General features: G+C 40.7%; 1 protein-coding gene across 1 annotated transcript in view; it reads left to right on the forward strand.

Annotated features, from left to right (window-relative positions):
* Nucleotides 1–7,746: 7,746 nt before the first annotated feature.
* Nucleotides 7,747–15,544, forward strand: part of LOC115767635 (dynein beta chain, ciliary-like) — a 600,196-nt gene continuing 592,398 nt past the window's right edge. Inside the window, exons 1-3 of the mRNA XM_030711924.1 lie at nucleotides 7,747–7,755; nucleotides 8,237–8,410; nucleotides 8,464–8,723. Coding sequence (XP_030567784.1) covers nucleotides 7,747–7,755; nucleotides 8,237–8,410; nucleotides 8,464–8,723 — 443 coding nt within the window. The remainder of the gene's footprint in view (nucleotides 7,756–8,236; nucleotides 8,411–8,463; nucleotides 8,724–15,544) is intronic.

The following is a 15,544-nucleotide window of genomic DNA, read 5'->3' on the forward strand; positions in this document are numbered from 1 at the left end:
TTGGCCCAACGTGGTCAATGTGGTAAGTCAAAAAGGGTCTATCGCCCTTATCTATAGGCGTTAAATACCCCTCCCGCTTTCCAAATTTCTCGTTAACAATAATGCACTCTATACAACTGTGAACAATTCGTGCTACTTTGTCCTTCAATTTCGGAATGAAATACGATCGCTCAACTAAGTCCTGTGTCTTCTTTGACAGAAACGAAGACCTAAGTGAGGGATGGTCAAAATTTTTTTTTATCAAGCGGGATGGCAGTCATTTATCCGAAATTTGGGCTCGGCTTGCCGATATGCCAAAACAATAGAGCCACCATCTGGGGCGTCCTATTTGACGTGGGTGGATGACCGCGTCAGATATCGGAGGGGAGGGTAAATATGTCAGAAGAGATGGAGCCCGCATGGAGGCGGGAAATGGGCAACGGCGTCGCCGACACACTCGGACCAAGCAATAGGACACTCGCTGAAGGTAAATGTTGGCCGAATCGTTGCTACGATGGAAATTGGCGGGCGAGCGAGCGATGCCTGCAACAATCGACACTGGAGCCACCCGCAGCTGTATGAGTGAGGACTGCGTAAGCAGGTGGGCGATTCGGGGAAGAGCGGAGGACGTACAGACGATTATTCGTCTGGCAGACGGGTCTACGCTGGATGTAGGGAAGGCGTTGTGGTTGGACGTTGGCCTAGCGGGGTAGGTGATCAGCATGTCGATGCTTATCATGCCCTCAATGTTAGCCCACGGGAAGGCAGAACTGCTCTTAGAGACGGTGGCGGCACGGTCGCAAAGCCTGGGGCCTTGAAGCAGAGATATAATCCGAAGAATCCGGCCATGCAGAGGGTGATCGACGAGCATGTGGATGAGCTGATCCAGGCAGGTGCCATTGAGCATTTGCGTAGTCCGCACAGCTCCCCAATCGTCTTAGTCACGGAGAAAACTCGCGAGTTGTGCATGTACATCGACTACAGGCAACTCAACGCGCATTCCATCCCAGATGCTTGTCCTATTCCTCGGATTAATCACATGCTTGAGCGGTTACGTCACGCACGGCTCATCTCCACTCTGGACTTGAAGCACGGGTACTGGCAGACACCGATGGCAGCTGATAGTCGGGAATGCACGGTATTCACAGTCCCAGTAAGAAGTCTCTCTCAATGGTAGGTCATGCCCTTTGGACTACATTCGGCGTGTGTGAACTTTTAGCGAGCCTTGGACACGATAATAGGGCCGGATATGGATCCTAATGCGTTCGCCTACCTGGACGATATCGTGGTAATAGGGGCAACGAAAGAGCAACATGTTTGAGGTATTCCGCCGGCTGAGAGCGGCCAATCTCAGGCTAAATAGGAAGTGGTGCAGCTTTAGGGGGAGGCTGGGCTACCTGAGGCACGTCATTTGTACGGAATATGTAAGGATCCAGAGAAAGTGGAGGCGGTAACCTTAGGGTCCCGACTAATTGTTAGGAGTTGCGGCAGTGTCTCGGGATGGCGTCATGGTACACGCACTTCCTTCCCAACTTCGCGACTCAGCTACAGCCGCAAACGGCGCTCTTAAACACAAGAACTGCAACAGTTTCAATTTAAAGCTCAACGTTGTGGCCGACGCACGTTCAAGACATCCTCTAGAGACCTGTCAGCAAGCAGTGGTCGCCGAGTCACTCTGCAAATGGGTCGCGTGTTTGCGTGCTAGAATCGCCGAAGAGCCGGTCAATTTCCCGGACTACACTGAAGAAAATGGGCATCTATATAGGCATTTGGGCCATCGGACGGACGACGAGCACTACATTCCCTGGTAGCTATGTGTGGCTAGTGATCCACGGCAGATGGTATTTAGTGAATGTCATGATACTCCCACGGCCGTGTATTAAGGCGTGAGGAAAACCGTGTCGAGGTTGGTTCAGAAATACTACTGGCCGGGCAGATTCCGCGACACCGCCAAATACGACGAGTGCTGTGAAATCTGCCAGAAGTTCAAGAGCTAGAAACTCAAACCGGCTGGACGTATGCTGACGACAGGTAGCAGAGCCGATGGCAGTACTCTGCGCGGATTTCGTTGGGCCCCTTCCACGGTCGAAACATGATAACACAATGCTACGGGTGTTCCATGGTGCCTTTTCGAAGTGGGTGAAATTGGTCCCTCTCAGGAGAGCCACGGCCGCGCACCTGCAAACAGCGCTCCGAGAGAGGATTTTGGGCAGGTTCGGCGTACCGAAGAAGTTCGTGTGTGACACCGGGGTACAATTCACAAGCCAGAGCTTCAAGGCTTTTCTGGAATCCTGCGTGTAGAGGTCCAGTATACTGCCCCGTACTCTCCGCAAGAGAATCCTTCCGAGAGGACCAACAACAGCCGAGGGACGAGTATTTGCCCGAGATATCGCTAGCGGTAAACACAAGTGTGGACGTGATTCAGTCCCGCTTTCCTGCAGGGCAGGGAGCCGCGGTTGCCTGCTGCTTTGTACGATCAGGTGACTCCGGGGTGCATTCGACCCTAGGACGAAGACGGATAGGCTAAAATAAATCTTTTATATCGCCCCTAGCAACCTTCAGCGCGCATCAAAGGACCATGGTAGACACTACAACCTGCGGAGACAAGAGTAGCGGCCTTCGTTGGACTCGATGGTCCTGATACGGCAGCACCAACTGTCCAACGCCGCTGAGGGCTTTTCTGAAAATTTGGACCCAAATTTGACGGTCGCTGTCGGTTTGTCAAAATCATATCTCCCATCATTGTGCGCCTAGCAAAGCCAGGCGAACTATAGAGGGTGGCCAATATTTCGCAACAGAAGCCATTCCACCAAAAGATGACTGATGACGAAGAAGAGAAACCAGGACTTATGGACGCCCACGAGTGGGCTGTACTTCCAACGGACCAATATAATGACTTCAGTAAGGCGTTTGATTCTGTCCACCATGACATTTTACTTTTTAAGCTTGACCGAGTAGGTTCTTTTTTATAATTTGGTAAACTTGAAGCGTAAGTCTTCAAATAAGTTGTTTCCCCTGTTCAACATGGATTCGTAAAGAATTGGTCAACTACGACCAATCGGCTTGAGTTAACTTCTTTGGTAAATGATGCTTTCCTTTCGAAAATGCAAACTAATGTCATTTACACTGACTTCAGTAAGGCGTTTGACTCTGTGCACCATGATTAATTCTTATTTAAAAGGTAGCACCCAAAGACTATTTGTACTACACCTTTATTCGTACTACACCTCATCTTGTCAGTTATACAATGCTGAGGCAGACTACCTTAAAGCAGGTTCAAGTTAATTCTGGTGTCCTCAAGGTAGTCATCTTGGTCTTTTACTCTTTATTGTTTTTATAAATGATATCCACTCGGTTATATCACATATCATGGTACTTATGTATGCAGATAATGTGAAACTTATTCTATCATACACTAATCCCCTACATCATTCTCGTCTACAAGACGATTTGAACAACTTTGGTGTTCGGATAATCAATTGCATCTCAATTGTTCAAAGTGCATGTTTATGACCTTTATTCGTACTACACCTCATCTTGTCAGTTATACAATCGAGAATACCTTATTGCAACGTATTCTAATAGTTGTGGATCTAGGCGCTCTTTTTGATTCTAATCTCTGTTTCAATCTTCACATAGATACCATCGTTAATGAGGCAAAAGGTGTACTTGGATTCATTAAACGATGGTAAAGAGAGAGAATCGTTAGATCCATTTATAACGAAAATTCTGTACATCTCTCTTGTTCGCCCTATCCTTGAATACTGCTCTTGCATCTGGTATCCGCAGTATAACAATAGCCAAGATCGTTTGAATCTGTTCAGAAGCAATTTCTGCTTTTTGGCTTACGTGGTTTAAATTGGGACCCTAATCTTCGGTTGCCATCCTACTCCAGCAGACTACTTCTTAATCTTCCGTCGTTAACCAACTGTAGGGCAATTCTCGGTGTTGTCTTCCTACAAAAGTTGATTGTTGGCGATATAGATTCTCCTTTACTGTTAGGGCGTCTTCAATTCTCTGTTCCTTACAGACCAACCAGAAATTATCTCCCCTTATTCCTATCTACGTGCACAACATAATATGTCATGCACAATTCCCTCCACGTGCTGTTTGAAATTACTATAAATTACAATAGTTTAGATTACGTTTTCTCTACCGAAGTTTCTCTTCCGCAAATGAACTCGTTGCTTTCAGGATACCTTCGGGAAGTCATTGTGACCATTCCCAGCTATGAGCACGGGCATAGCTTGCCTGACAGGGTATACATTTTTTCTCACCGGCTCCGTGATTTACCATTACTATCGCTCTATCCTATCTACATAACATTCTATATATCATGTTTAATACCTTTACTTTATTAATAATTTCCCTTTTTCTTTTTCCCTATTTATTGTATATTCTTAATTAATATAGTAAATTAAGATTATTTTTAATTTTAGCTAAAGAACACTATTTTCTCTACTAACACCTTTCTTCTTAGCTGTAGGCTCTAATAGCGTCACTGACAAAATTAGCTGTGAATAGGAGCACAGCTGGCAGGACTGGCGAATAAAACACCTCCATCGGTTGGTGATGCTATTAGAAAATTTTGTACTCTAACTAGGCTTTTAGCATTAAATTTTAATATATATGTATATAATATTGAATAATTAGGAAGACACTCGTTTTGTCGATTATTAATAAACAAATAAATAAAATAACAATATTCAATCAAGGTCAACAAAATGTGAAGATCGATATGAATATATCAAATTTGTCAATTATGCTGGAAAAATAAATATGGCTTCCTTTTGATTAGCAAGGATGGCCCAATAGACAATGAAAGATATATAATAGATACATTAATTATAATTTAAATAATTAACTAAAATAAGATTATTGAACATATCACTTTTATGAGGTCTTTCTGTAATCGCAGCACGTTTAGTGCGCGATTACGAAAATCTGGCTCATCTCATATGTAAGTGTAATGATTGAGGCTATGTCTGACATAGTTGTAGTATACTTTGTGCCTATCAAATGTTTTTAGTATAGCCAATGCTTTCAAAATACATTTTACATTATTAAAAATGCGTTTATATACATACAAATTATTGTTACTCTTTAATCTTCGTTATATATATATCGGTTCACAGAAATTCCTTTACAATTAGGCATAGTGGCACCACAGCAAGTCGTTGTAGTCACAAAAAAATAATAAAATGTGCCCTATTACAGGACACTACACTTGCTCTTGTCATTTTACATTCTTCTCTGACTTTAAGTACTGTTAGTGAGCACTTATCAGTAAATACCACACTGAACGCTACACAACACACTCGAGCCATGCTCGATAGAGACTAATTTATTTGTCTCACACCATGCTTTCAGTAGCAACCCTAATACAAATAGGATAGTATTCTATGTTTTACATTCCAAAAAATAGTCACAATAATTGTTTGATATACGACACGTCCTTCCTGACATTTCACACAACCTCGTGTGTTCTTTTCGCTTGGATCATTCCATACTCAAAATTATTGGGTAATATTTATTAGTCATTTATTTACTTTAAATTTCACTTCTCATACGGCAGTATCATCGGTCAATGTAGATTTTGTTTTCTTTCATTCTTTATACCCTTGTAGAGGGTATTATGATTTTGTCGTGAAATGTGTAACGCACAGAAGTATATATATTCTTGATCAGCATCAACAGCCGAGTCGATATAGCCATGTCCGTCTGTCCGTCTGTCCGTCTGACCGTCTGTCCGTCTGTCTGTTTCTATGCGAACTAGTCCCTCAGTTTTAAAGCTATCTTAATGAAACTTTGCAGATCTTCTCGCAGCACATACGTCAAAACCTGCTGGATCGAACCACTGTATCATATAGCTGCCATAGGAACGATCGGTCGAAAATTAAGTTATTGTATGGAAAAATTTTTTGTTTTTCACGATATATTGACCCGATATATATTGACTCGGCATTTATTAGTTTAACTATGCCCCTTATATATACAAAATCCTATCATCATCGGACCACTATATCATATAGATGACATAAGAGCGATCGGTCGAAAACCAGGTTTTTGATTAAAAACCTTTTTTGGTTATCAAGATATCTTGACCGAAATCGGCATTTACTATTTTCCCAGTACTTTTTAGATAGGGGCAAAGCACTATGAGCATTATGTAAAGGTTGGTCTGCAAGGGTATTAGATCTTAGGCGTGCCGAAGATAACCTTTCTTTCTCGTTCTTCTTTATTAAGGTGGTCCATGCTTATCTCTACCTTACTGTTTTGCTCCCCTTCATTCTTTTTTCTGAAACTGTGTATGAACAAATTTTTTATTTTTCACGATATCTTGACCAAACTCGGCATTTATTAGTTTTACTTTACTACTCATATATATGCAAAATCCTATTAAGATCGGACCACTATATCATACAGCTGCCATAGGAACGATCGGTCGAAAATTAAGTTTTTGCATGGGAAAACATTTTTGTTTTTGCGATATCTTGACCAAACTCGGCATTTATTAATTTAACTGTGCTTCTTAGATACGGGCAAAGCACAATAAGGATTATGAAAAGGTTGGGTCTGCAAGGGTATTAGATCTTCGGCGTGCCGAAGATAGTCCTTTCTCGTTTTGTGTTGTTGTTCTGTCATCACACATCTATAGGCTGTGGCTGCCCAGCAACGATAACATGGAGCGGATACAGGTGCTTCACCACGCCATGATCGAGCACTTGTGGAAGGGTCGACTATTGTGGTGGCGTCTAGGTTATAATGTATGAGTTTTTTTCCACCCTAAATGCATTAATGCCTCATAGACATTATTAATGACTGACCATCTGAAGGCTGTGGGTATTACAGGCAGACACTATGTGCTTCCATTTCTTTAAATCTTTCGTACGTCGCTGAGATAGCTACTCCCATATCTTGGTTCTGCAATTTCAAGATTATGGTAGCAATGTCAGAATCTCGTTGCTGTTCGGCTAGAAGCCAATCGTCAGTTATATCAGCTAGGTTTATGCACATTTATACCGTTTTCGCTGAGGATTTATAGTCAATGGGCAATGAATTGCGCGAGAAGAAATCAGCATGCAACATGCGTTCTCCCTTTCTGTATTCAATACTGAAATCGAATGATTAAATATATGCCCACTATCGATGTACCCTTGGAGTAATGCCAATTTTTTTGATACTTACTTTCAGAAATTTGCAATCTGAATGCACAATACATTTTAGACCATGTAAATTAAGGCGAAAGTGTTTTACTGCGGTATAAACCGCGAGGATTGCAAGCTCGTACGATTGACATTTTGCTTAAGTAACTCTGAGTCCATTTTTTATTTTATGCATTAAAATGGCACCATGTCCAATAGAACTTTGGTCCGTGTGTAGTTCAATTGGCTTCGGTCGAAAATAAAGTTATTGTATGAAAAAACATTTTGTTTTTCAAGATATCTTGACGAAACTCGACATTTATTAGTTTTACTATACTCCTCATATGTAGGCAAAATCCTATTAGGATCGGACCACTATATCATATAGCGGCCAAAGGAACTATCGGTCGATAATCATTTATCAAGCAATTTTGATTAAAACCCTTATTTGTTTATCGAAATATCTTGACCAAACTCGGCATTTACTATTTTCCTGGTTCTTCTTAGATACGGGAAAAGGACTATGAGCATTATGATAAGGTTGGGTATGCAAGGGTATTAGATCTTCGTCGAGCCGACGATAGCCCTTCTTTCTCGTTCTAAGTATTTTTTGCTTATGGCAATGGCTAGAGTAATAGTAAAAATTTTATTGTGATTTGCTATTTTCTTTTGGGTTAGGTTCAAGCTGTAATGGTCTTTTTATATAACATGGCTGAACATTTTGTAATTTGGTAAATCTGAAGTAGGTTTCGTCCTTGTGTCTGACTCGCTTATAATTTTTTATTGGTCCTTCTCGTTGTTCTTCGGTGAGCATTTAATTTCAATTATTTTAGAATGTAATCTTTCAATACCTGCTTAACCTGTATGTGAGTTGGGTTTTGTAAAATGTTCTTCTACCTGTTCTGATTCAAAAAAATTTTATTTTTTGTTTTGATCTGAATTCATTGTCCATAATTATCTATTTAGGTTTGTTAAATTTTGTAAAATGTTCAATTATAATTTGACTTTCTCCCTTAAATATTTTTCCAGATAGTCGTATCGATCCTCGATACTGTATATGCAGTATATTAATAGAAATGTTAATGAATCATTTTGTTTCTGCTTTCTTACAGGATTTAATAAAAGAATTTTTAAACAATCCCTTCAAGCCGCGATTAATATTTAGCGTAAATTCGTCGGGACAACTCTACCCCACATTTAATTTCCCTGTGAAGATATATGCAAAAGTGGCCTATTTTATTCGCATCCTTACACCCTTGGAGCTTACTGACGATAACATGTTACAGGTTTGTTTTGAATTCAAATCGTTCTAGTTCCTATAACCATAATTTTCGTAAAGTCTCTTATGATAGGTGATTTACTGCCTAATGCACTTGCAAATCTATCTGTACTGTGCGATGATGTCTTCTTTCCGTTGCTGAACAACACTGTTAATCAAGAAGGATGGACACGAGTAATTGTAAATGATATGAAAACTGAGTCTCAAGAGATGCGAAATGGTATAGCTCAAATGAAAGGACTAGTGATAAACCGCACAATATTTCCTTTGCCTATTTGCATCGATGAAGTCATGAAGGAGGCACCCCATATTGCTGCAATGTGCGTATTATACATATCTGCTATACTTAGACATTCTAGGCCTTCAATAATTAATTTACCCATTTTAAGTATTTATGTCAAATTTTTACTATATACCTATTCCCTATTATGCGAAAGGTTTGTGTGTTCACATGCTAAATGTGTGCAGCGTCGTGACAATTGTTTTTGACTGCTCCTCGCCCTTAGGCATTGACCCCTGCAAAATATTGCGCTTTGGCTTAATTTTCCTCACGATAAATTTAAGATTAAATATTTGCCTTTTTTAAGCATGACGTGTTTTCTCTCAGCGCGGTATGACTTTATAGATTGCATGCTAGGCATTTCCTTGCTTCCAATCAATTCCATTTCTAATCATTTTTTTTGATCATTTTTAAATGTCTTGGGTGATATGAATACTGCTCTTAATTTTTCTTATAACACCCTAAATTCCCTCTTTGATAAGAGTACTTCCAATTTAATTCCTTCGACTACTTCATCAAAACCACCCTGGTTTACTCCCAGATTATCAAATCTAAAAAATTTTAAATTCAAATATTTTAAAAAGTTTAATAAGTCTGGTTCGTAATCCTTTCATTTCGTGCTCATCAGCCAATAAGCCCCGATGTTGCTTTCGCAAGGAAAATTATTCGTTGCTGAATCAGCTTATTTATGCAACCGACGGGTCTTTCTTATATGATATATATCACCCTAATCTCCCTCTTACATGTGTGTATTCCTAAGTCAAATTCCTTCGACTACATTTTCAAAACCCCCCATCTAAAAAATGTAAAATCTTAAAATTTTAAAAAGTTTAAAAAGTCTGGTTCGTGTACAGACTTGGCTAAATATTCCATAGCCAAGTCGAACTTGTTTCTTCATAAATCGCAATGCTATGAGAATTATCTAACTCGTTGTAAAAGGCAATTTGCCGACACAGTTTTATTATTTTGTAAACTTGAAGCGTAAATCTTCAAGTTTGCCATCTTCTTTTTTTTCCAATCAATTTACTCTTCAGTCAGTCCTAATATTTATTCTTACCCTTATACTATTTCTTCCGCTAGTTCTATACCTCCTCCCATTATTTCACACTCCTCTCTCCTATTAGCTATAAACTCTTTAAAATCTTATTCTCCTGGGCCGGACAATATTCCTGATTGTCTACTCAAGGAACGTAGCTCTTCTCTTCTTTATCCATTGCATAAGCTTTTTAATCTATCCCTTGAATCTTCTGTCTTTCTATCTCTTTGGAAAGAATCTTATAAAATTCCTCTCCACAAGAAAGGTAGAAAGTCTGATATACAAAATTAAGGGCATTGCAAAACTGTCCACTATTCCAAACTTATTTAAAAAAATAATCAATTCGGATCAGTTCAACATTGATTCGTATAGAATCGGTCAGCTACGACCAATCTGCTTGAGTTTATTTCCCTGGCAAATGATGCTTCCCTTTCGAAAATGCAAACTGATCTCATTTACACTATAAGGCGTTTGACTTTGTGCACCATGACATTAAACTTTTAAAACATGACCGAAAAGGTTTCCCTCCGTCTCTTGCTTAAGATTAATTCTCATTTAAAAGGTAGGACCCAAAGACTAATGCTGAGGTTGACTACCTCTAAGCAGGATCACGTTACTTCTGGTGTTCCTCAAGGTTGTCATCTTGGACCTTTACCTTTATTCTTTTAATAAATGTTAAATCACATTCCCGTGTACTATGCAATTTTGGTGTTCGGCCAATCAATTGCATCTAAATTGTTCAAAGTGTATGTTTATGACTTTTAATCGTACTACACCTTATCTTGTCAGTTATACAATCGACAATATCCCTTTGCGACGTATACTAACAGTTAAGGATCTAGGCGTAATGTTTGATTCTAAACTCTGTTTCAATCTTCACATAGATACCATCGTTATGAGGCAAAAGGTGTACTTGGATTCATTAAACGATGGTCTAAAGAGTTTACCGATCCTTTCATAACGAAACTTCTGTACATCTCTCTTGTTCGCCCTATCCTTGAATACTGCTCTTGCATCTGGTATCCGCAGTATAACAATATCCAGGATCGTATTGAATCTGTTCAGAAGCAATTTCTGCTTTTTGCATTAAGAGGTTTAAATTGGAACCCTAGTCTTCGGTTGCCATCCTACTCCAGCAGGCTGCTTCTCCTTAACCTTCCGTCGTTACCCAACCGTAGGACAATTCTCAGTGTTGTCCTTCTACATACGTTGATTATTGGCGAAGAAATTATCGCCCATATTCTTATCAACGTGCACAGCAGACTACGCTATGCACAATTCTTTTCGCGTGCTATTTTAAATTACTATCAAATACAATAGTTTGCATTACGTCTTACGCGTACTCGTCAATGACTTTAATTAGTACCTGGATCCATTAAGTATTTTATTATCTCAAAAGGTCCCTTAAACCTGGGATCCAGCATCGATTGATTTTGCTCTTTCCTCTTGAGTAGGACATGATCACCAAGCTTATGTTGTACATCCTTTGCTTTGTTTCTGTTGAACCTAGCCTTATCAATTTTTCTTTCATCTACTATTGTTATCATTCCTAACGGTTTTGCATCTTCTGTGAAGAACAAAAGTCCCTAAGCCTGGAGCTCGCAAAACATATTCCCTGATCAGCTATGATGTGCCGGCACTCCGAATAGTGCAATGGTTTCTTTGACTGCCTTAATGCAGTTTTCCATATCAAGGTTCAGCATATGTTGCTACTTAATTTGCCGTCATGTCAATATGCACGGTGTGCCAGGGAATGCCATCTTAAGAAATCGGGTGCATTTCTATTTGTGGTTTGCCAGATGAAGGTTTTGACATTTAACAAGTAATGGAATTTTCTATAAAACTTTCTTACACATTAGACATTCTCAAACCAGTAGTTGGCATACTGCCATTTATTTGAATCTTTCGTACGTCGCTGAGATAGCTACTCCCATCTCTTGGATCTGCAATTTTAAGATTATGGTAGCAATGTCTGAATGTCGTTTCTGTTCGGCTAGAAGCCTATCGTTAGTTATCTCAGATGGGTTTATGTACATTTCAACCGCTTTCGCTGAGGATTTATAGTCAATGGGCAATGAATTGTGCGAGAAGAAATCAGCATGCAACATGCGTTCTCGCTTCCTGTATTCAATACTGAACTCGAATGATTAAATATGTGCTCACCATCGATGTACACTTGGGGTATTTGTTAGTGACTACCTTGTTGCTAATGTGTCCGTCCCCTCCTTTAGAGGTTGCAATGCTCAATTGTAATCATTTTATTTCGTGCTCATCTGCCAATAAGCCCCGCCGTTGCTTTCACAAAGGAAATTATTCATTGCTGAATCAGCTTATTTATGCAACCGATTGGTCTTTCTTATATAACTCGGTTGATATGAATGCTGCTATTAATTTTTTTTTATTCACCCTAAACTCCCTCCTATATATGTGTATTCCCAAGTCAATATCCTCGACTACTTCTTCTTAAAAAGTCTGGGTCGTGTACAGACTTGGCTAAATAGCCAAGTCGAATTTCTTTCTTCGGAATTCTCAATGCTATGAGAATTATCTAACTCGTTGCAATGGTTTCTTTGACTGCCTTAATGCAGTTTTCCATATCAAGGTTCAGCATATGTTGGAGGTGAACAAATTTTGTAAATGCATCAACTTGAACTATAATATACTATTTCAACTCATTTTTGCTACTTAATTTGCCGGTTATGTCAATATGCACGGTTTGCCAGGAAATGCCTTACACTCGTGCTCCGTACGCGCTTATCTTCTCTTAAACTTCTGCTCAGTTGCAAGCACAAAACGAAAGTGAACCTGCAAATTATGCAGCAGCGTGGTATCGACTTCCATATGTACAAACTAATTCTAACGGTGCTCTTCCAATGTAAGAAGCGAGCGCTGCTTACAGAGAAATGCGAGATCCACCCTGTAATTCACGAACGTCCGTGCATAGTGTTACCAACTTTAATGTCAAACTTAACTAGCTTGACGGCGGGGCGAGTAATAATTCCATCGGCTCGCACCACGGCGCTTCGGACCTGGCGATCTTTCGAACGGTGCACGTCGACTACCACTCCTTTTGTCCAACAATTTCGTTTCGCACCATCTTCCACTATTATGACGATGTCGTTGACTGATATTGGTTCGATTGGCGGTTGGAACCACTTTGTACGTCTTGTGAGTGCGGGCAGATACTCGCTCAACCATCTCTTCCAAACAGGATTGACTTCGTAAAACGCACCATTCGTTCCCACGTTCCTCCCATATGGGGTGATCCTGTTGGGATAAAGGTAAACTCCCAACAGGATCACAGCGACAATATAAGTTCAATTTCATCTTATAATATTCTGCTATCGCCTCTGAAATTTGTGCCTTTGTGACTTAAGTTGAGAGATACGTGGCTATATCTGGGTGAACACCCCAGCGCTTCTCACGAATCCGTCCAACAACAATGTCGTAGGGTACAAAGTTATCCACTCCAGTATATGTCAACGGTGGAGTATAGGGTGATAATCGTTCGATTGGCAGGTCGCTCATTTCTGGTAGCTTTGGGCATAAAGCAGGCGCGTCGTATACGAGCACGCTGGGCAAGCACTGGAGACTTTTCTCACCAAAGCTCGCAAGCTACAAACCCAGTACTGCTGACGCAGTTCATTTACGACGATTTCGTTGTGCAGGTGATGATATTTGCGGTGATAAAACTCAACAAGGAGATACGTCAATCGATGTCGTCTTTGCAGAATTATCGAGTCATTTACATAAGGAGAGGCTTTTGTGATCCGACTTTAAGGAGGTAATCTCACATTAAACTCCTCTTCTTGGCATATCCGAATAAAAATCACAACCATTTCTTTGCTGCGTGTAGGGAGCACCATCTTCTGCAGCTCTAATCGTCCGTCCAATTTGGTCATCTTAGTAACAATCAGTAGGAAATCTAGTACGCATAGCTGTACGGGTCTTATTTTCTCCAGCTTGCTGAAGCGCTGCAAATCTGGCAGGATACATTTCCAAGAGGACGTGTGATTGGCTTGTTCTTCAGCATGGCCACTGCGATTCATTCAGACTCAAAAATAGTGTTCCATTGAACCACCTGGTTGAGCAGTGAATTTCGGGCGTTCTGGTCCATTTTGTGCCATCGTCTGCCACGTTTTGAGCTGATGAGACCCAGTGCCAGCTGTCCACATCTAATCCTTTTAAAATCTCTCCAATACGAAGCGCTACGAATTGTTGGAACTTTCGAGCATCGGACTGGATCCAGTAGAGCACGCCCCTTGAATCCGTCCAAAATGTTCGTCTATGTATGCGTACCGACATTTCCTTTTGGATACATTTGGCCAGTCTCAGACCATACGAGGTATGGACACGGGTTTCAAAGGTGCTACTCTCGTTTTCGAGGCGGCTAAACTGCAATGTACTTGGCCGAAAAAATACAACTCCCGTATAAGCACTAATGCTGGCGTTCACGAATGTATGCATCTTGATTCAAAAACGAGAAAGAATGGCTATCTTCGGCACGCCGAAGATCTAATACCCTGCCGACCCAACCTTTTCATAATGCTCAGAGTGCTTTGCCCGTATCAAAGAAGCACAGGGAAAATGGTTAATGCCGAGTTTGGTCAAGATATCTTGATAACCAAAAAAGGTTATTAATCAAAAACCCGGTTTTCGACCAATCGTTCCAATGGCAGCTATATGATATAGTAATCCGATCTCAATAGGATTTTTCATATATATATGAGAGGCTTAGTGGCTTACTAATAACTGCCGAGATTGGTCAAGATATCTTGAAAAACAAAATTATTTAATTTATTAATTTTCGACCGATGTGCCGTGTCTGCCGTGTATGATATAGTGGTCCGATCTTAATAGGATTTTGCATATCTATGAGGAGTATAGTAGAACTAATAACTGTCGAGCTTGGTACAGATATCCTGATAACCTAAAAAGGTTATTAATCAAAAAACTAGACTGATCGTTCCTATGGCAGCTATATAATATAGTGGTCCGATCTTAAAAGGATTTTGCATATATATGAGGATTATAGTAAAACTAATAAATGCCGAGTTTGGTCAAGATATCTAGATGAACAAAATGTTTTTTCATACATCAACTTAATTTTCGACCGATTGTTCCTATGGCAGCTATATGATATAGTGGTCCGATCTTAAAAGGATTTTGCCTATATATGTGGAGCATAGTAGAACTAATGACGAGTTTGGTCAAGATTGTAAGGAAGATTCCGGCCGGGGTATCATTCTCAGTCTTTCCAGGTCTAGCGAGTTACAAGTTATTTATAATTTTGCTGGGAGAGTGGGCTTAACGGGGGGGGAGGGTGAGTATCCTGACCAAACCAAACCCAGATCTACCTCTACACACCTACACCATCGGGCCGTGGCCTCGCACCATCTATGCTAGCGGGCCGTGGCCTCGCACCAACTCCACTGCCTAATCGCTCTATCTTTCTGCCGGGCCGTGGCCTCGTACCACTATGCTAGCGGGCCGTGGCCTCGCACCAACTACACTATCGGGCCGTGGCCTCGCACCAACTCCACTACCTAAACACCAACCGGCATTGCCCACCCCGGAGCCACAATCTCGTACCGCATGCCCCTCGTTCGAGGTTAGGTCGAACACCGGTTAGTTCCGATGTTAAGGTAAGCCGGGTTACCAGGAAACAGAGAATAATCCAATACTTTCTAGATAATTACAACGTTGGCACTTTATTCACTATTATTCCTTCCGACCTTATCGTAAATCCTAAGCTAAGCCCTGCCGCACTGTTTTCTGGAGCCCTAGCGCTCCACTATACCATCTATGATTTCGTTTCTCTCGCG

The sequence above is a fragment of the Drosophila novamexicana genome, unplaced genomic scaffold (assembly GCF_003285875.2).
Source record: "Drosophila novamexicana strain 15010-1031.04,08,12 unplaced genomic scaffold, DnovRS2.1 tig00001429-arrow-arrow-pilon, whole genome shotgun sequence".
Lineage (NCBI taxonomy): Eukaryota > Metazoa > Arthropoda > Insecta > Diptera > Drosophilidae > Drosophila > Drosophila novamexicana.